The 19,934-nt window shown below is 35.4% G+C and overlaps 3 protein-coding genes across 5 annotated transcripts; 1 reads left to right on the top strand and 2 right to left on the bottom strand.

Moving 5' to 3' along the window:
- The first annotated feature begins 80 nt into the window (after positions 1-80).
- LOC127123399 (uncharacterized) lies at positions 81-1,331 on the top strand. Its single transcript, XM_051053623.1, has one exon. The coding sequence runs from the start codon at positions 166-168 to the stop codon at positions 1,102-1,104; it is 939 nt and encodes a 312-aa protein (XP_050909580.1). The 5' UTR covers positions 81-165; the 3' UTR covers positions 1,105-1,331.
- A 207-nt stretch (positions 1,332-1,538) lies between these two features.
- Positions 1,539-5,360, bottom strand: LOC127123395 (uncharacterized). The gene is made up of 4 exons (XM_051053618.1): positions 4,535-5,360; positions 4,265-4,335; positions 2,499-4,059; positions 1,539-2,412 (listed from the first exon to the last, which is right to left on the bottom strand). Exons 1-4 carry the CDS (start codon positions 4,701-4,703, stop codon positions 1,703-1,705), a joined length of 2,511 nt encoding a protein of 836 aa, XP_050909575.1. The 5' UTR covers positions 4,704-5,360; the 3' UTR covers positions 1,539-1,702.
- Positions 5,361-8,024: 2,664 nt separating this feature from the next.
- On the bottom strand, positions 8,025-12,583 carry LOC127123381 (uncharacterized). 3 transcript variants are annotated; one of them, XM_051053608.1, is made up of 14 exons: positions 12,202-12,303; positions 12,065-12,111; positions 11,262-11,368; positions 10,910-11,174; positions 10,482-10,825; positions 10,090-10,375; positions 9,942-10,009; positions 9,498-9,749; positions 9,342-9,417; positions 9,182-9,258; positions 9,051-9,100; positions 8,892-8,976; positions 8,697-8,795; positions 8,025-8,560 (listed from the first exon to the last, which is right to left on the bottom strand). In XM_051053608.1, exons 4-14 carry the CDS (start codon positions 11,079-11,081, stop codon positions 8,300-8,302), a joined length of 1,770 nt encoding a protein of 589 aa, XP_050909565.1. In that variant the 5' UTR covers positions 11,082-11,174; positions 11,262-11,368; positions 12,065-12,111; positions 12,202-12,303; the 3' UTR covers positions 8,025-8,299. The 3 variants fall into 3 exon arrangements, 2 of the variants coding, with proteins under 2 accessions (XP_050909565.1, XP_050909559.1); XM_051053602.1 differs by lacking the exon at positions 11,262-11,368 and having other exon boundaries at positions 12,202-12,581; XR_007803586.1 differs by lacking the exons at positions 9,051-9,100; positions 11,262-11,368 and having other exon boundaries at positions 8,406-8,560; positions 12,202-12,583.
- Positions 12,584-19,934: the final 7,351 nt, after the last annotated feature.

Genomic DNA, 19,934 nt, shown 5'->3' with positions numbered 1-19,934 from the left:
TTAGCAGTTAATGTAGAATCCAAAAAAAGAACAAATCATTAAAAAAGAAGTTAACGTTAAACATTAAGGTTGAAAAAAAAACAAAGATTTTGTTTCTCTCTTGCTTCACTCAAAATTAGACCGTTACAAAAAATCAAAACTTTTTTCACTTTAACAACTTCAACAATGATGAAAAGTCAAAGAATCCCAATAAGAACTTACCAAAAAAGCACTTATTCAATCAAACACTGTGATTTCAAGTTCAACATTTCATCATCAGATTCAAAACCGACTACTATCATGTCAAATAGAAACACTGTTCTTGAACCTCTTCTTCATGTCCTTGATCCCATTTCATTGATCCTTAACCATAATTCAAATTCAGACCAACCTTGTCCTCTTAGGTTCACCTCTTTAGAAGATAGCTTCGTTATGGAGAGAGGACCGAATTATAATGCATATGCTGAATTGAGGGAAAAGAAGTTGCGGTTAAGATGTTTGATGGAAGTTCAAGAAGAGAATTCGGAGATTGAAGTTGAACCAGCGAAACTTGCCACTACAATAACGAAACAGGTTAGGTTTCAAGAAGAACGTTTTGAGATTGAATCAGAGAAACTTGTAGCACCAACAAGGAAAAATGTGAAATTTCAAGGTGGATTAGCTTATGGGAGAAGAGGGTCTTTGGAACAAGAACCAAAACTTGTAGCCCCAACAAGGAAAGAGGTTAAATTTCAAGGTGGTTTGGCTAGTGGGAGAAAAGGGTCTTATGCTGTTGCTCAATCTGTGCCTGATTTCTCTGCAGTATTGAGGAAAGAAAATAGGAAGCCGACAAATATTCTGCCTTCGGTGATGGAGACGAAGACACCACCGCCTTCGAAGAGTAGTTTCTATAAGGATAATAACATGGCAGGGTCAAGTTCGAGAGGAAGTAAGTCAGAGAGTGCAAAGGAGAAGAAGAAAACGATTGGCGGAGGCAGTGTTTTGATGGGAAGGAAGAGTTATGCTAGCTTGGATGAGCTTAAGAGTTTGTCTTCTGCTACTGCAATTGCCATCAATGGTGAAAGTAGAGGAGGAAGGAATAGTAGAGTTTTGAGGAAGACAGTTTCAGTTCACAGACAGTTTTGAATGTGAGGTTCCTTAAAGTTTGGATTTTTTTCTTAATTGTGTGTTGAATATGAGATGCTGTGGTGATTGTTCTTCTGTTTCTCTTTTGTTTTTCAATATTCATTCTATTTGGCTTCTTGAATTACTTTCGAGTGTTTTACTACTATACTATATGTAAAGCTTTGATGTAAGTAAGATTGTTGATTGCTATAACACAAATATTATACAAAAAATACATAGTTTTATCATCTTAATTTTGTTAATTCTGTTCTGAAACGGCGTCTACTGTCAAGATTTAAATATGTTAAAATCTCCGCCGAATTGTGTCCGATACGCCGATACATATTGTATCCTATATTATTCAATTAGCTATGTATCGCCGTATCAGATACGCATCGTGTCCGTGCGCGTCAATGTGATATATCAAAAAGTTAGAATCTTGATATTGGTCGGAATTTCGGGCAAAGGCGTCTATTAGAAACACCATAATCAATCTATTTGTACAGCAATGTATATAACATGATTCTTACATCAGAACAAAAAAAATATCACACAAATTAGTGGTGATATATTCTAATGAACATCTTAGAGGAGTTATAAGAACATGATTTTGGTAAGTTCAAAAAGTGCCCTGCCTAAAACCTACAAAGTCTTCAACAAGTTCATCAACCAAAATTTGAAGCACATAATCCTCAATATCGACACCAAACTCGAAAGCTTCAACATTGAAATCAGTCCATTTTCCCAATGAGTAACTCATCTCCCAATCAATTATTTCGTCCGGTTCCATTCCAGCTATAAACTCCCACTTCTTAATCTCACTCTTCACCTCTTCAACCAAAATCTCACCTTTCATGCATAAAGGAACCTTTGTCCATGCACACCATAAACTAAATACTCTGTAAAAATTATGACAGCAGTTTGATTCTAGATATTCAATTACACAATCAAATAGAAATCCCTTAAGTTGGCTTCGGTTAAAATTTCTCCGCATAGCATCACTTGCCATGTTTTCGAGTTCATCAACAAGAATGCAAGAAACGAGAAGCTGTGGTAGATCCTCACTTTGCCTGGTGACATTTCCAAGAACCAATTCAGCCATGAAGATAATTTCCTTCATATGACTGAGCTTGTTTTTTGTCAATCTTGGCCAAAAAGAATTTAAGCTTAGCAATATTGAATGAATTCGGTTATCGAGTTCTGTCAATATCTTACAACCTATCTTCCCTGTGTTAAATAATGTTGCAGAATCTAAAAGTTTGACGTCGTGTTCAAATCGTTCTGGTTGATCGTATGAACAATTTATAGACCCGGTGTGAAAACCATACCCTGGAGTTAAGCCAAAAGATCGAAGGCATTAACAATAGGATTAAACAAATCAAAATTAGAAATCGTGTTTTTTTAATTGCGTTTACCTGAGCCTGCATTCAGAACAGATATCAATTCTTGAAGAATCAACGCAGTTGATCTTCTAGGTGGATCACCATTAGCCAACTTCTCATTTTCTCTGGATTTCAATTCTTTCAACTTCTGTTCTAGAAAAGCACCTAAAACATCTTCTCTCAAGGGTGAATGATGTCTTTGGAAACAAGTCTTAATCTCATTAGCACTTCTTGTCTCTACCTTATTGATCTTATTGTCGTTAGTTTTATCGATTTTTTGATAACCACTTTTTCTACATTTGACATTAGAACTGTTTGGAGAGAAAGCTTCGAAGTTTCTCCTTTTTCCTCCTTGCGCTTTTGAACCAACATTTCTCTGTTTCGATGTAACCAAATTGACAGAAGCTATACCTCCAACTTGTGAGATATTTAAGGTCCTTTTTTTCCTGTCAAGATCAAATTTGCAACTGTCCAACTTGGTGGGAGACCTTATCCGAGTTCGACCACTTAGGCTTCGATTCAAACCAACAAAGTCTTTACTTCCACTCACAGTGCTTGCAGTTGCAGCTGATGAAGCTCTCTTCACTTGCATATTACTATTTCTAGCTTCAAATCTAAAAGCCATTCTTTCAGCACTTAACATTCGATCTCGTGTTTGAGTTTTGCATTCGAAGTTAAAAGATGATGTGTAGTCGTTATCCTCTAAGCCTCCGGGCGGTTGACGTGATGAATCACATTTTGCATGATCGTGGATTCTTTTCGAAGTAGATTCATTACAAGAATAAGCATTCTTTTTAACATCTTCATCAACAAGAGTTATGATCTTCTCTCGACTTCTGAGAAGAACTACATCGTTTTCGTGAGAAGGATTGAATGATCTTCCTTTTTGCACTGATTCGGAAGAGAAGCCGGGGAAAACATCTGAAACAATAGGTTGGCTGATCTCGACGTCAAGCAAATTACCGCAATTTTTGCAAGTATGCTCCACCAATGACTTGTCTATGCCAACATTATAACACGATCGGTTGGGTATAGCTTCCGCCCGAGTTCCGACCGTATCCGTGACAATGCCATTCTTACGAGGACAAGTAAGAGAGTATTTGGATCTGCTTGTAGCCTGCAGGCCAGGTTCCAAGATCTTAGTAGCTGCTTCTATCAACCTTGAGCTTCGAGATGCACTCTTTCCCGAAGAAACTCTCGGACTCTTCAAAGGCGAAACAAATTTAGCGCGATGGTTATCATGATGATGATTAGACTTTCTCACTTGTGACAAAACATTCTTGATTTGCAATGCCTCGGCACCAAACCTAGTCATGGCTCTTCTTTCATTCGCTCCGGTTTTCCTTACCTTCTGAGGCCTTGAATCATGACATGCATTCGCAACTCCGATTTCCAAAGACTCTTCACCATCATCACTATCAAAAAATGAAGATTTCGTGGACTTATGATCTCTCTTTGAAGCCGGAATTGATTCTAGACCCATCAACCTAGCTACAATACTCGGAGCTTTCATTTCATGTTTTCGCTCTACCTCTATAACACAATTTCCTCCTTCCATGGCATTTGAGAAACCTCCATTGTTCCCATTAGCAATCTACAATCAAAACAAATATAACCTAATCACAAACTCACAATAACCACCTAAAACAAGGATTCATATTCGCTGCAATCACAATTTCACCAATTGTCATTCGATCAAAACCGAACCGAATTAACTTGCTTTCTAAACCGTCCGATCTTGATCCAACAACACATAGAAAACTAAATTCAAACCAACACAACTATCATCATATTCTTACCAAATGAAGCTTGGAATTAGGCATTTTGTCATCTCCTTTAAACTTGTTCATAGAATCTTGTTTTGCACCAGCTGACACAGTACACAACAAAAAACCAAACATTCTCATCATTTCCAACAAACCACAAGAAGAATCTTAACAAAACTTCACATAAAAAAATTTCATTTGACAATGTGACCTCAAAATGTATGTGAAAAACTTGTTAAAAGTGAGAAACTTTTAAAATGAAGTAAAAAGTAAAAAGTGAAAAACTTGTTAGATGAAACTAACCAGGAGGAAGAAGTTTCTTGGAGAAAAATCTCTTTTTGGTGAATCTTCTATTCCAATCAAACAATTGAAAGAAAATACCAACACAACCACCACTTTGTTTTTCATTGTTCTTCTTCTTCTCTGTTATTGCTAAACATGAAGAACCATTCACACTAACATCATCACTCATTTCCTCAACACCTTACAACCCAACACAAAACACAAGCAAAATCAACTTCACAGTTTCACTATAAACAAAAACACCAAAAACTCTTTTTTTCTTCTTCAAAACCTGTCTTCCAAATAGTGTTCTAACTCAAAACCCAAAACCCATCATTGATTTTTTGAGTAATCTTGTTCACTAACAAAAAGAACACATTTAAAACATTTTTTAGTTAGAATCCAAAAGATGTGATTGTTTTCCCTCCAAAGTGAAGCAGCGAAGAAGAAAGAACTTTCTACATGGAATAATGTCAATCATAAAACGACACATTGAATGAAGAGTCCTGCAAAACCAGCTTGATGGACCAAAGAAGAAAACGACAATTGAGGAGAAAAACGACACAAAATAGGAGAGGACCAGTAGAAGAGCAGAAGAACTGAAAAAGAAGATAAAGCAAATTTGAATATAGTAGTAGTATTGTTGTTGCTGAGAGAAAAACAAACAAAAATTCATTACTATTTTTTATTATATTTATCACAAGTTAAGATTTGTTAGTAGTACTAAGGTTTTTGTTTTAAAACATAAGCATGATAATAGCAAGAATCTAGGAGTATAGATCCTAAATGGAAGTGATGGAAATAGGAGAAGCATATGGAAAAAGAACACAAGAGTAGACTGCATGAATTGTAGCTCGAGGAACTTTTTACTCTACTTGCTGTATTGCCAGCTAAGTTTTCTAATGCTCGTGCGACTGAAAAAGCGCGTGGAGCTCATTCATTTGTCACGTCGTGTGAGATTCTCACGCGCATCATCTTAGGACTCGTTAGTCAATCACCTCACCTTTGCTCTTATCCCAATTCATTTACTGACTTTATATATATTTTATTTTCACTTCAAATAAGTTGAACTTAAAGCTATTTAATTTTAAACATGTTCATTATAAAAATAGTGTTTTCTTTTTATCAGTTTAGAAGAATAACTTTTATTTCATAAATAAGAAATTTGTTTATCCATCATGTTGCTATCAATATTTTAAAGGTACTTCTTATAGAAAAAGTGTTACAAGATTGTATGGTTTGGAAAGAAAAATAAAACGATTATTATAGTGTCAAAACTGTTAGCTTGCAGAGAAGTTTTCAAATAAATCGGTTAAACTATTAGTGTGGAGGGAGATTGGTGTAGCTTGTGGGACATTATAGTGCCACCTAGAACTAAACATCTATTGTGATAGATTTTTAAAGGTTGTCTTCCAACTCAGATTAAGTTTCGACAACATTTTGTTCAATGTCCTCCAAATTTCCAATCGTGTGAAAATATTGAAGAAGATGAATAATGAATGACTTGTGTTCTTTGATTGTAAAACTACTAATCCAAGCTGAAGGGTAACAAGTTTATCTTCTATTATTGAACCTCGTTTACATATTTTTAATGATGCTAAGACCTTTATTCTTTAATTTGTAGTAAAGAAGATAGGAGAACTGTGGTGCACTTTTGATTGGATACTTTGAAATAATATAAATAATGTGATATGGAACAATGAAAGAGATGAGGTGTCGAAGTTAGGTATGCAAACTTATCATAATTGGCATGATTGGTTTAAAGCTCAAGATCATCATGTTAGTGATAATGAAGCCCACAACTACCAAATAGTTTGGAATCTGCCGAATGAAGGGTGGGTGAAGTGTAATGTTGAGTATGGTATCTATGTACTTGTCGAAGTTCAAGGAGCTGATAAAGAGGGAATTTGAAATGTCTGATATGGAAAAAAAATTGTATTTCCTAGACATGACATTTCAAATTACCAAGCAATGTATGGTGTTGCATCAAAGGAAGTATATCAAAGAAATACTCAAGAGATTCAGGATGATTCGATCCTGCAATCTCACATGTCAAACCTAATACGAAATTAGAGAAGCATGGAGAGGAGGACAAGGTCAATGTCACTTTGTTAAAATAAATTTTAGGATCTCTGAGGTATGTGTGCAATAGCAGACCTGATATAGGTTTCTCAGTCAGATTGGTAAGCAGATACATGGATGAACCAAAGGTGTCACACATGAAGGCTGCAAGAAGATCCTGAGATACCTAAAAGGATCAATAAGTAATGGAATCATGTTTCCACGAGATTCTAAAAGCAAAGAAGTTGTATTAAATGTTATTCAGATGCTGATTGGTGTGGAGATAAGGAAGATTGAAGAAGCACAACTGATTATTTCTTTCAAATATTTGATGCCTCAATCTCATGGTGCTCAAGAAAGCAACCTAGGGTGAAATTATCATCGTGTGAAGCTGAGTATATAGTTGGATTCTATGTTGCTTGTCAAACAATCTGGATTAAATATGTGTTGGATGAGATAGAGGTCGAAGTATAGAAACCTCCGGCGTTGCAGATCGAAACCAAGTCAACCATCAATATTGCAAAGAATCGAGTTCTACATGGAGGGAGTGAGCATATTGAAGCTAGATTTCACTTCCTAAATGAGAAGGTAAATCAAAGTGAACTTGAAGTGAGACATTGCTCGAGTGTAGCACAGTTGACCGACATTTTCACCAAATGATTGGAGATCAACAAGTTCCTAACTTTAAGAATGAAATTCAGAATAATTTAGATCGATTAACTTGTGTTTAACAACTTGAATTATAAAGGGGTATGTTGTGATATAATCCAAATTAGTTAGTTACTTGGTTAACAAGTTAGTTAGTTTTGTTATGATTAGTTACTTGTATTACAAGTAACATACTTGTATATATACGTGTATAACGTAATTCAATTTTAACAATTCAACTCAATACAATTACCTCTCTCTCCCTCTCTCCCTCTCTCTCCCTCTCATTTATTAACACTAACAAATACAAGATGCAGTAAGTCATCGCTCGACACAGTAAATATAATACTGAAAATCATTATTGTCAATTGTGAATCACAAGAAAATGTTGTATAGTGCTATAGCGACGTTATAATTTGATAGAAAAGACGAGACCATACACGGCAAGAAAAATAAGGAAATAGTATAAGTTAAGACGAAGAACTTTTTCATAATCTAATTACCTTTTCACTAAATGTCCGTCTCCAACCCACTTCGGAGCCATGCCTACTCTCAATATTACATTTTCTTTTAAATTCAAACTTAAATTGATACACTTAAATAACATACATATTATAAAACAAAATAATGAATTAATTTAAAATATATATTATACAGTAATATGTGATAAAAAAATTATATATAACAAAACACGACAAAAGAAACACGGTTAGACAAATATGCCATTGCCTATCTTTTCTAGTTTCTACTAAACATGTAATTATCGCAATAAAATAAGTTCCCTAAAAAATAAAAATAATAGTAATGAAATAATAATTAACATTTACTTTGTTTTTTCTTTTTCTTTTTAAAGACAAATATGTATGCTTTTTTTTACAAACCAGTAATCTTAAAGCTTTTACAAAAAAATAAAAAATAACTTTAAAGCTTACAATGAACAAGATCAATTTAAAATTAATTTGTGTCACGAAAGAACGATTAACTCGTTGAACTTAGATCATGAACTAATGATGAAAATTAAACTTGATAAATAAAATAATCAAACTCGAGCTATGTATAATTCAATTGGTTCATGAATTAACCAACTTTCTGAATCACATCATTTGAAACTGAAACTTCACTTCTTATCTCAGATGATTTAGAAAACAGCATTCGAAACATAGGCGCTCCGCGCTCTAAAACATGTTTTTCCCAATCTGATTTAACTCCAAATGGATTTTCATCAAGCCAATAATCACTTTGGCCATGATGCTCCATAACAAGCTTATTCTTGCTATATCTTGAAAACTGTTCTTTCATTCTCATTGCTACTTCTTCTACATCAGATTGCAAAAAGACCTGATCAATGAATACAAGTTGGAGTAAGTCATCGCTTGACACAAAAAAGTATCACTAAACACGGAGCAACACGATAAATATAATACTGAAAATCAGTGTTGTCAATCGTGAATCACAGAAAATGTCGTACAGTTACCTTTCCACCAGATGATAGAAGGTCTGCCACTGCTTCGATTAAAGATCTTTGCAACATTCTCCATCTATGTTCTGGTTTATTGAAATCAGGATTCGGACACTGCAAACATAAAAGAGAACGGAATCAATGAAGACGTATACATGGCAGAAGTAACGACATAGAAGAGAACGAAAAAAAGTTATGAATTTTAAGTACCTGTATTGATACAAGAACTAACTTTCCAGGGTAAGAAGAAACAATTGAACGAAATGTCGATGTTGCATTTGTAGCAACGAAATGTCTAAAAAGAGAATAGATAAATCAGGGAAGCAAAGTTTAGAAAGTTAAACAAACTGTTGAAAGCAACAACGTTACCCATTCTTTATGCCAAACTGTTGAATAGAATCAAGACAGCGCAAAACAAGCTGCAAAATATATTAATGGTTGAAGCAAAAAAACGAGATAAGCGACGCAAATAGAAAAAAAGGTTAGGAACGGGTATGGACCTTTTCGTTCATTTCCAAACCGAGAAAGTTCAAATCTTTCCTCTTTCTAGCCATTTCAAAAAGAAAAAGTCCATTGCCTGTCATTTAGAGATCAATGTTAGTGTTTGAAAATTAGATATGCGCATAATAATAATTATTACATATAGAAAAACCAAAGTACCACTTCCGATATCAACCACAAGAGATTGAGTTGGGTCGGAGTAAACGTTGTTCCACTTGATTTCAAAAGGGTATGCCTGCAAAATGTGACTACCATAAGACTGAAGCAGAATGTTTCATACTTTTGTAACAGAATGTTCGATTGCTTAAAGCATACTCTATCGACAGCCATAACACCGGGGAGTTTTCTTCCTTTGAGAAACTCCCATACTGCTGAAGCATTCTCAACCATGTTTATAGATGATAGTGAACTTGTTTCTTGTGTCACAAGATTGCATGCTGTAGTCCCAACAACAGTTGTTTCACAGTTTCCTTTGCTTAGTTGATCAAGAATTTTCGCCAATTTAGATCCTCCATTTGTTTCTTCACTTCCATCGGCAAATTTGACTGGACCAATCCAAGTTATTTTCTGTAATTGATTCAAAGAAAAAAGTGAGACAGTTCAAATTTCCTTGTGACATTTTAAAATTGAAGCTTAAACCATTATCAATTGCGGATATCAGAAAACAGTGCATTGTTCAAATTCTGCGACACTTTGTACTAAACATCATATCGCACAAGGTTCCAAATCGCGCAACTCATAAGTAAATTGCTATTTTACCTTACAATCTGAAAGCAAGGAACCAATTTCATCCAATGTTATAGGTCCAAGGTCAATAGGCACCCAACCTAGAACAAAGTTTAATATGGATCAAATTTATTTGCTGAATAAAACAATGAATTTATCAATTTGAAAAATACTATCTCACCATCCAAAATTTCATGAGAAGGAAAAACATGCAATTGCTTTCGATTATATTTATTCCTGCACCAAAAATCTTTTGGATACAATATCTTCACATTGTTATCGCGAGCAAGTCTCACTATATCTAGAGCCTCTGGCAATGCTTTATGATCGACAAAATCAATGGGAACTTGTACTCGTGATGCATGCATTATTTGAAATGACATCATTCCAACGAAAACAAAACCATGGCATCTGGAGGCTAAAAACCGAAAGGAAGCTGCTTTCTCGGCAAGGTTACCCCCTCCAATCTGAATTTTATGAGAAACAAACAATGAATAACTTTATCGATACGATACGAGAATTAGAGTCTATCTTGAAGAGTCATTTCTTGCTATAGCAACAGAAGAAGCATACAATTGCTACATACGGTTTCTTGTTGGTTTCTGCTAAGTTTTTCACGAGACGAAGCTTCACCTCAAAGTGAAAACCAGCTAAACAAGCATAGCAGAAACGAGTAACACCAACGGTTGATGCTAGAACTTTATGAGAGCTCGAGAAGGAATCATTGACAAAGATATCAACTCCTGTCGATAATACTCTAGAAAATTCCAAACAATTAGCAACTTCGTCTTTGATATTATAAAGACTCTCAATAAGATAGATATTCTCTTTCTGAAGGTCTTTAACCTTTGATAGCTTGTTACAAGAAATGCCTTGTAAAGGAACAACTTGTATTTGAAAAATTCCTGATAAGAAATCTACAACATAGAGATAATTATTTCTCCAATATGGAAGCTCAAACCAACACAAGGATGCAAGAAAGACTTCAAGAAGGTACCTACCTGCAACTTGTTCCAAGTGAAGTTCTGAAGTATTTGTTTTCCAATCACTGACTAGAATGACTTTTGCTTCGGCTTCATGTAAATATTGAATTGTAAACAATGCATTAAAATCTGATTGATTCTTCTGGTTATGCTCTTGTTTGAGCAATATGTTAGAATCAAATCTAACCATAACAGCTTTTCCGAAAAGCTCCTTCCTAGGAAATTCTCTAAGAGTTTGTATATGAGGAATACCATTCAACTCTCCTCCATTATTAATGTAAACCTAACAGCAAAATCATAATATTTAGAGCCACAATAAAAATCTACAACTAATAACACATCATTTCCTTAAGAATATACAACTAACCACCTGATCATACTTGGATCAGAAGTTACATACTTATCATCACCCTAGCCCTTCATAATTGAATTAAACTTCAAGACAAGTTGAGAGTGACAACAATATTTCCTCTTATCCTAAAGAACAGATATCAGAAACAAGTTGCTAAAATATGTTAAAAATCTGTCACATTTTGAAACAATTGTGAATAGAGCACCAAAGAGAATTGTTCTAGGCTGCTCGCAAGGCCCAGAGTGACAGGCCCAAGAGCGGCATAAAGCAGTAAAGCGCATGGAACATGCGATCCCTCATTCCCAGGGAACATGCGATTCCGCTCTCTATACGCGTCGATCACCATCTGATTAGATCTAGCGAGTACCAGCACGACGCGCCTCACCTCACGCAGACGGTTTTGACCGCTCTCACTATATAAAGAGAAAAGTGCGTCATCTCAGGTATTAAAATTCATTCTCACTCTCACACTACTTATTCTCTCATTCGTTGGAATGCTAACCTTGCAGGTCAGCCCCTCCTCCACCACACTGAAAGCACAAATCCACCATAGCAAAGGCATTACCTCATCATTTCACAGATCATTTCTAGTTCTGAACAGAACAAGAACCTATCTTGACACATAGATTATGTGCCTTTTATCCATGCATTATGCAATCATAGCAGAGAAAATACAATAAAAACAATTGTTCACAGACCCCTCGTAATTACGATGGATGTCAAAGTCAAAATTCAAGTTTGTGCATTTATAACAAAAGCAATTAATCATCCAATAGAACATGAGATTGTAGCACAAAAAGGGCCTATAAAATATATATTACCTTATGGTTGAATGAGTTGGTAACATCACCTGCTAACTCTCCATTACCTGTAAAAAAAAACACCAATTAAAACACAAACATGGACAACAACACATGGAGAATTTAAAAAAATAAAACATAAGTAAAATTAAAACAACCTTGCATAGCCAATAAGACAGCATTATTGTATTTTTGAAACTTGGTAACATTTGGAGCATAAGAACATGTTTTATGTTTGAGCAACTTGGGGAAGTCAGAGAAACATGAAATGTTTAACAAGAGTGGTTCATAGAGAATATTCATAAAGATTGAACCAGCACCATGTGAGAAGGGTAAAAACATGATTACAGTTTGAAATTCAATAACCGTGTTGCTAGTTGAAACGAAATTTCAATGTTACAGACGTTGTTGAGTCGTAGGTTATTGTGTATAGAAAATAGTTAGTTAGAAGTAGCATTGAAGTATGAAGCAACAGATATGTTGGATGACAAAGTGGAGAGGAAAGAAGATAAAACGACGTGTATACTATGTCGTTTTGGTTTAGAATCATACCAGACCCATGTTCTCATACTTAACGGCCCACGAATAAAAAAAAAGACATTTTTTTCTACCACACTACAATTAGATTTTTCGAGTAAACTACCGAATTATTTCAAATGAATATACAATTTTATCGGTAATTTATATGATTTTAGAAAGAAAAAAATCATGCATTTTTACCGGTATTTTTGAAATGCCTAGTAAAATTTATGTTTCTCATGATTTTTATCGGATATTTTGAAATATCTGATTAAATTGCATGCATTTCTACCATTTTTTTAAATCTGGTAAAAATACAAACAGGCATATCAAATTTTTCTTACAAATCAGTAGAAGAAAAAGATGATACGGTTAATCGGATATTTTGAAAAAAATCGGGAATGCCATGTTGGTTTCCTAATATTTAAAAAATTCAATAGTTTATTTTTCTTCGGGTTTTTTTTTTGCATTGAGGACCAGAGGATCAGACAAGATGATTGCTTCTAAGCAGCGTGATAGAGTTATAGTGAAGATTCGTGCGAGGATAACTATGTCGAGGATTCACATATTTGAGCAGTAAGAGTAGCCCCGACCAATTCTCACAAGAGGCGGATGACTAAGCAGGCTCGTGCACCCGTAGTATTCAACATAGAGGATCTAAACCTAATGGATGGGCCAAATATCTTGTCGATGAGCCTGATGTTGGGTTGTTGACGATGTCCAAGCAACACTTGAGGATGTGGAAGTGGAGCGTGATGATGATAGACAGATGGTGGCTAAGGTTGAGGTGACCCAACATACTAAGATGGAGGTGACTCCTACGGAGGATATTGCTTCGACGGATACAAAGGTGATTGCTACAGGTGATATAGAGGTTATTCCTCCGACTAATATGGAGGCAATTGCTCAGTCTTTGACTGAGTTATCTGTACACAATGATGAAGGGTTTCTTGGAGGGCTCAGTGACTATTCCGTGCTCACTGGATTTACTGATCACGTGACATTGAGATTATGGCATGAAGAGATATACATATATTATGTTTAACTTGTTTTCATTATTATTGATATGTTACAAATAAATAATGTGTTTTACTTTGTTTGTTATAGGACTGAATGCCGCTAAAGGTACCCCAACCCACAAGGGGAAGCTGGAGAAGTTCTTAGATGTCTCGATGCCTCAGGAGGTCAGGGAGATTGTTGATGATTGTGGTCTCCTTCATTGTTGGAGTGTTCGCTGACCATGCTCGAGGTTGCACTTTTGTCAGCCTTTATTGAGCGATTGTATGAGGATACATCTTCCTTTCATCTCCCATTTGGTGATATGAGGATTAATTTAAATGATGTCCCTCCCTGTTCCATCTCCCAATGCCAAGTAGTTTATCCATCGTTCCTCTCATTAACCATGAGCTTACATGTATTATTTCTATACAAGACTTGTGGGTTATTGAGGCACTGGTGAGAGATATGTTTAAGGCTAATAGGGGTGCCCACTTCCCCTTATCTAGGATCTGAGATAGGTATGCAAACCTGGTGCATCAGTTTGTATATGAGGCACTTGTTAGGATATACATGATACATCTTGCAGGATATATTATCTTAGAGGATAAGTCTCATGTATATATCAATGTGAAGTACATGTCTCTAACCTTAACCATGTCAGTTGGGTATGAGGTGTGTTGCATTGACTGTTCTATATGCTTCACTTGGAGAGGCGAGTATCTTTGAGAATAGGTAGCTTGCTTAGGATCTTGTGAAATGTTGGATATACGCGTATTTCTCGTCCATTTATGACAAGTGGGTTACTCGTATCACTGTTGGCTCCACACGGGCCAAGAGATGAAAGTCCAGGAATGCACACCCAAGCGGTCTTCTAGAGTACACAAAGATGATTAATGCGCTAACCTTAGACTATGTCATTTGGACACCCTACGCAGATCATAAAATGCATCAGGAGTTTGATGACACTTCTATTTTTTTGGTTATCTGTAATGAAAGACCTTAGTGGCTAGACACTTACTTGATAGGTGTCTCTTCCAATTTGGGTTTATCCCGTACATCCCACGACCAGTTCCTCATGTACCAGCTGAGGGCATTGATATATGTTTGTGGGTAACGTTGTTAGCTCTGCTTGTGCCATTATAGATCACACAATAGAGGTTTAGTTCCATGCATAGTAATCCGTCTTGCACGCCCTCAAAGACGACCATGATTGTATCACAAAAATATCCATTTTGATAACTTAGAATTTTGCTTTGTATTTTCCATCCCATGTTCCTAAAAAAATTAGCCATGCTTATGAAAACATGGACTCAAGACTTCACCCCTCCTAATGTACATCATACTTTAGCTCAGGAATGGGTCCACATTCATGATTTATCTCAAGAATACTGGTGTCCCAAGATCATTTTTTCCACTGCAGGTAGTCTTGGCATCCCAGATTGTATTGTCTCCATTTCCAACAAACATTTCTTTGATAGAGCTTTTGGACAATATGTCACAATTTTGGTGGACATATATTTGACTAAGGAACTAAGACACAAAATTCTGGTTGAAATAATATGATCTTATTTTTTTAGGGAGATTAAATACGATGGGATACATGAGCTTTGTGAATTTTGTAAATGTATTTGTCCTACAGATGTCAACTGTAAGAGGAAAAATGGATCAACATTGCCAATACCAAAAGCAAATGAAAATATACAAAAGAATTGAATAAAATATATGTATCTGTTTGTGGATAAAGGAAAAGATCCATATAATGAGCCTAGAGAGGCATATAACATTCAGATGAATGTATGTGATATTAATGGTGTGATTAAACACACTTTAGTTCAATCTATTGTTGACCCTTCTTTGGAGGAATGGTTGTATCCTAGCAATCAAACTAAGGTCATATATTCGTTTAAGAACCTCTACATCATAACCAACTAGCCAGGCTTAGAAATTTAGAGCAACCATTGAGGTCAACAACTCAGATGAATCTGAGTTTGTTGATGTAACACAAAACAATGATGTCAAAGGATCAATACATGAATCTCAAAATCAGAATGAAAGATTCTTCAAAACTCTTTGGCAAACATGATTGAACAAAATGAGGAAGATGAGCTGACTGGTGAGGAGTTGGACCAGGAATTTGAGTTTCTCAATTTTCAACTTGCAATGACCATTGGAAGAAAAAAATAAGATATAAATCTAAATCGAGAACCTTTTACAACCAGGTCCAAGTCTGGTACTAGTAGGACTTCATAATGAAGTTCATATTTTGGAACACAATGGGCATTGCCAATGCCCCGACTAGATTGACTCTAAAAAAATGATTAAAACTCAAAAGCCTGATTTATGCCTCTTAGCAGAACCTTGGATGGATTTTGTAAATCTTCCCACAATATTCTTTGATTCCCTTGGTCTCAAGGTTGTCAAAATCAAGTTTTTACCTTAACTCGTTTTGCCTAAGGAAAATCAAAACGTAAAATCGTAGAGTTTACCTCATATTAAAGTAATATTAAATTTATATACACGACATATATGTGTTTGAACAAGATTTGGTTCTGCATTTATACCTTGAGTTTTTATGATAACAATATTGTATTTGTGTGAGAATAATTTTGGTAGCGTAATGGCTTGTTATTGTGTAGCTTTAACAACCAGTTCTTATTTTGAATATATGATGTGCAACATCATCAGTTTCTGAACTATATGTTCTAAAACCGCTTATGCGTAAGTTATAAGAAGTTCTGAAAGACGTCAATATTATTGATGCAATGTTCTTTCTGCTTCTGAGTTGTTTTACTCATCAGAAGCTTCTGAGGAGACATTAAGTTGTTGCTGCAATGTTCTCTCAATTCGTGCTTTTGACGAGACTCTGATACCCAAACTTCTGAAGAATGGCAAGCTTCTGAATTTGTGTTATGAAGCTGAAGATTCTGAAGATCATAAGCCAAATGATTGAAGTTATCAAGGTTCTGACTAAGGATTCTGAAGTCTCTGAAGATTCTGAAGATACTGAAGACCTCAAGGCAGACTACTGACATTGTCAAGGTTCTGACCAAAGGTTATGAAGTTTCTGAATCCAGCTCTCTATTTCTTCATTTTATGCTTCATCAAAAGCCAATGAATTTGAAGATAAGATCAAAATGGGAACGTGATCAAATAGTACATGGTACAAAATGAACAACCTTTCCACTACCTAATTTCGTGGACAAGGACTTTACTATACATCACACATGTCACTGCTTTTATGGGAGAAATGACGTATGCAGTATCATTCCTTTCCCATCCATTAGTGGACAGTCGCTCAAATGAGCTTTCCCCATTTTGCCCTCCAACGGTCCTATTCTCATGCTATATAAGCAAGACTTGGAGACTTGAAGAAAAACATAACCTATTACGCAAATATCTTTTGACAAGTTATTTCTTTGTGAAAAGATATCATTCTTTGGTATACAGTTTTTTTCTTTAACTGTTTGCTATTCATTTGTGTAAAATCTGCTTTTTGTATAAGCATCTTGCAACACACAAAATATTATTCAAACTCTTTGTTTGATTCCTTAAGGAGGTTATCCTTAATAAGACAAAGAAGGTTGTACTTTGTGTTTCCTTTAGGAGACTAAGGTTTAGTTGGATCCTTGAGAAGACAAAGAAGGTTATTCTTTCTGTTTGCTATAATCTATTGATTATAGTGAATTAAGTTCTTGTGTATAAGGAAAAATCACCGTGGCGGGTGGACTGGATTAGCTTTGAGTTCAAGCGAACCAGGATAAAAATACTTGTGTTTTTATCTCTTTGTTATTAACTTGTTATTAGTGCTTTTGTTCTGGAAAAAGCTTTTTCTTGTAAAACCCAATTCAAACCCCCATTTCTTATGTTTTTCACACCTTCAATTGGAACCAGAGCTCCAGTTCTGATTGTGATAAAAGTTTTATCAACACCTCATAGTGTTCAGTACCAATCATGTTATGTGAGAAACAATGGCTGATAATTCTGCTAACATTGTTAATAATAATGATAGAGATCATTATGGTGAAAAACCTCATATTTTTGATGGTGAGAAATTTGACTATTGGAAAGACAAAATAGAAAGTTTCTTTCTTGGTTAGGATGTTGATCTTTGGGCCAGTAAATGCTGAAGGAAATACTTTAGCAAGAAGTGCTATGTCTGATCAACAGAAGAAAGACTTCAAAAATCATCATAAGGCCATAACCATATTGCTTAATTCTATCTCTTATATGAAGTATGAGAAGATAACAAACATGGATTATGCCAAATCCATATTTGACTCTCTAAGAATGACTCATGAGGGAAACACTTAAGTAAAGGAGACAAAGGCCTTGGCCTTAATCCAGAAACATGAGTCTTTTAAAATGGAAGATGATGAAAAAGTTGAGACTATGCTCTCAAGGTTTCAGATGCTTGTCGCAGGACTTAAAGTTATATACAAAGGGTATTCTACAGCTGATCACGTCAAGAAAATTATTAGAAGTTTTCCAAAAAAATGGAGACCTATGGTAACTACCTTGAAGCTGGCAAAGGATCTCAACAACATAAGTCTTGAAGAACTTTTTAGTTCTTTAAGAAGTCATGAGATTGAGCTAGAAGAAGATGAACCTCATAAGCGAGGTAAATTTGTTGCTCTAAAATCCAAGCCTGAGAAGATAAGAGCTTATCAAGCTGAGGAAGAATCAGAAGGATTTGATGAAGACTCAAATGATGATGATGAGTTATATCTAATCTCAAAGAGAGTCAATTGACTCTGGAAACACATGTAAAATGGTCAAGGGAAGTTCAATGGAGTCAGAAGAACTACCGGTCGCTTCAATTCTTCATCTGGACAAAAGAAGCAAGGTTCCGGAAAAGAAGTTATTTGCTTCAAGTGCAAGGAGCCAGGCCACTACAAAAATGATTGCCCTAAGTTGAAGAAGAACAGAAGGCCCAAGAAGAACTTCTCCAAAGTCAAGAAGGGACAAATGGCTATCTGGGATGACTCAGAATCTAAAGAAGAAGATTCTGACGAACAAAAAGCAAATGTTGCACTGATGGCAACCACAAAGTATCCCATAAGCTTTGAAGAACCGGAAGATAAGGTATTATCAGAATTAGAATCAGACTCCGATTCTGAAGAGGTATTTTCTAACCTATCTCTTTCTGATATTTTGAATCATGTCTTTCTGAAATGCTGGAAAAAATACCAGAGTCTTTAGAGTAAATACAAGGACCTTAAACAAGTCCAAGCAATTACTTATGAAACTCAGAAAGAGCTTGAGAAAGATATTTCCTCTTTAAATGAAAAGTATTTTCTATAGAAAGTATCAAGTCTGCTTTGAAAAGCAAAATTTTAAAACTAGAGGAGAAAATAATTTTAGAAGCATTTGGTACTGATTGCATCATCAAATATGACAGAGCATTCTAATACTTTATGGCTAAAAGCATAGATAGAAGCAAAATGGCTTCCTTGATCTATGGAGTTAGCAGAAATGACAGTAAAGGTTTGGGTTGTACAGAATCTATAAAACCTTACAAAAGTCAAAAGGTCAAACCAAAACCTCTCTATGTGCATTTCGTGCATGTTGGCACTAAGCTTGATACTTTTGCCCAGACATAGAAGCATACTAGGGATAAGAACTCAGTTCTGAAACCTAAGTATCATGCACAAATCTCTCATGAATATCCTTCTGCTAAAAGACCCAATGTGGTAAGAAACTCTAGGAAAACTAACAAAAGAGGACCCAAAAAGTGGGTACCTAAGGATAAGATAATTTATGTTGCATACATCCTTAATAACTCAGCTGAAACACCAGTCATGGTACCTGGATAGTGGATGCTCACGATACATGATGGGCAAAAGGTATATGTTCCAAGATTTGGAATTAAGCTCGGAGGCTTCGTGGGTTTTGAAGGAAACCAGAAAGGAAAGATTATTGGCTCAGGAACCATTGGTAACGGTAAATTTTCCTCTATTACTAATGTTCTTTTAGTTGATGGTCTGATGCATAACCTTTTTGTCTATTAGCCAACTTAGTGACAATGGTTATGATATCATCTTTAATCAAAAGTCCTGAGATGGTACAATCCTTTTTAGCGGAAAAAGGAAGAACAACATTTATAAAATTAGACTTTCTGATCTTGAAGATCAAAATGTATAGTGTCTAATGTCTGTTAATGAGGAGCAATGGGTCTGGCATAGACGTTTGGGCCATGTTAGCATGAGAAGGATTTCTCATCTAAATAAGCTTGAATTAGTCATAGGTCTATCCAAACTGTAGTTCGCTTCAGATGCTCTTTGTGAAGCATGTTAGAAAGGCAAGTTTTCTAAAACTTCTTTCAAAGTTAAAACTGTTGTTTCTACCTCTAGACCATTAGAACTTCTACACATTG

This window comes from Lathyrus oleraceus, chromosome 1 (assembly GCF_024323335.1).
Source record: "Lathyrus oleraceus cultivar Zhongwan6 chromosome 1, CAAS_Psat_ZW6_1.0, whole genome shotgun sequence".
Taxonomy (NCBI): domain Eukaryota; kingdom Viridiplantae; phylum Streptophyta; class Magnoliopsida; order Fabales; family Fabaceae; genus Lathyrus; species Lathyrus oleraceus.
This window is presented reverse-complemented; position numbering and strand designations above follow the sequence as displayed.

Bases quoted from the DNA above. Each gene is read 5' to 3' on its own strand.
- LOC127123395 (XM_051053618.1), bottom strand. From the start codon at position 4,703: ATGAGTGATGATGTTAGTGTGAATGGTTCTTCATGTTTAGCAATAACA. The intron at 4,336-4,534 runs GTTAGTTTCATC...GTACTGTGTCAG, and splicing joins CAAGAAACTTCTTCCTCCTG to CTGGTGCAAAACAAGATTCT. The intron at 2,413-2,498 runs GTAAACGCAATT...GCTTAACTCCAG, and splicing joins TGTTCTGAATGCAGGCTCAG to GGTATGGTTTTCACACCGGG.
- LOC127123399 (XM_051053623.1), top strand. From the start codon at position 166: ATGATGAAAAGTCAAAGAATCCCAATAAGAACTTACCAAAAAAGCACT.
- LOC127123381 (XM_051053602.1), bottom strand. From the start codon at position 12,385: ATGTTTTTACCCTTCTCACATGGTGCTGGTTCAATCTTTATGAATATT. The intron at 10,376-10,481 runs GTATGCTTCTTC...CATAAAATTCAG, and splicing joins AGAAACCGTATGTAGCAATT to ATTGGAGGGGGTAACCTTGC. The intron at 8,977-9,050 runs GTAACGTTGTTG...TTCTCTTTTTAG, and splicing joins CAGTTTGGCATAAAGAATGG to ACATTTCGTTGCTACAAATG.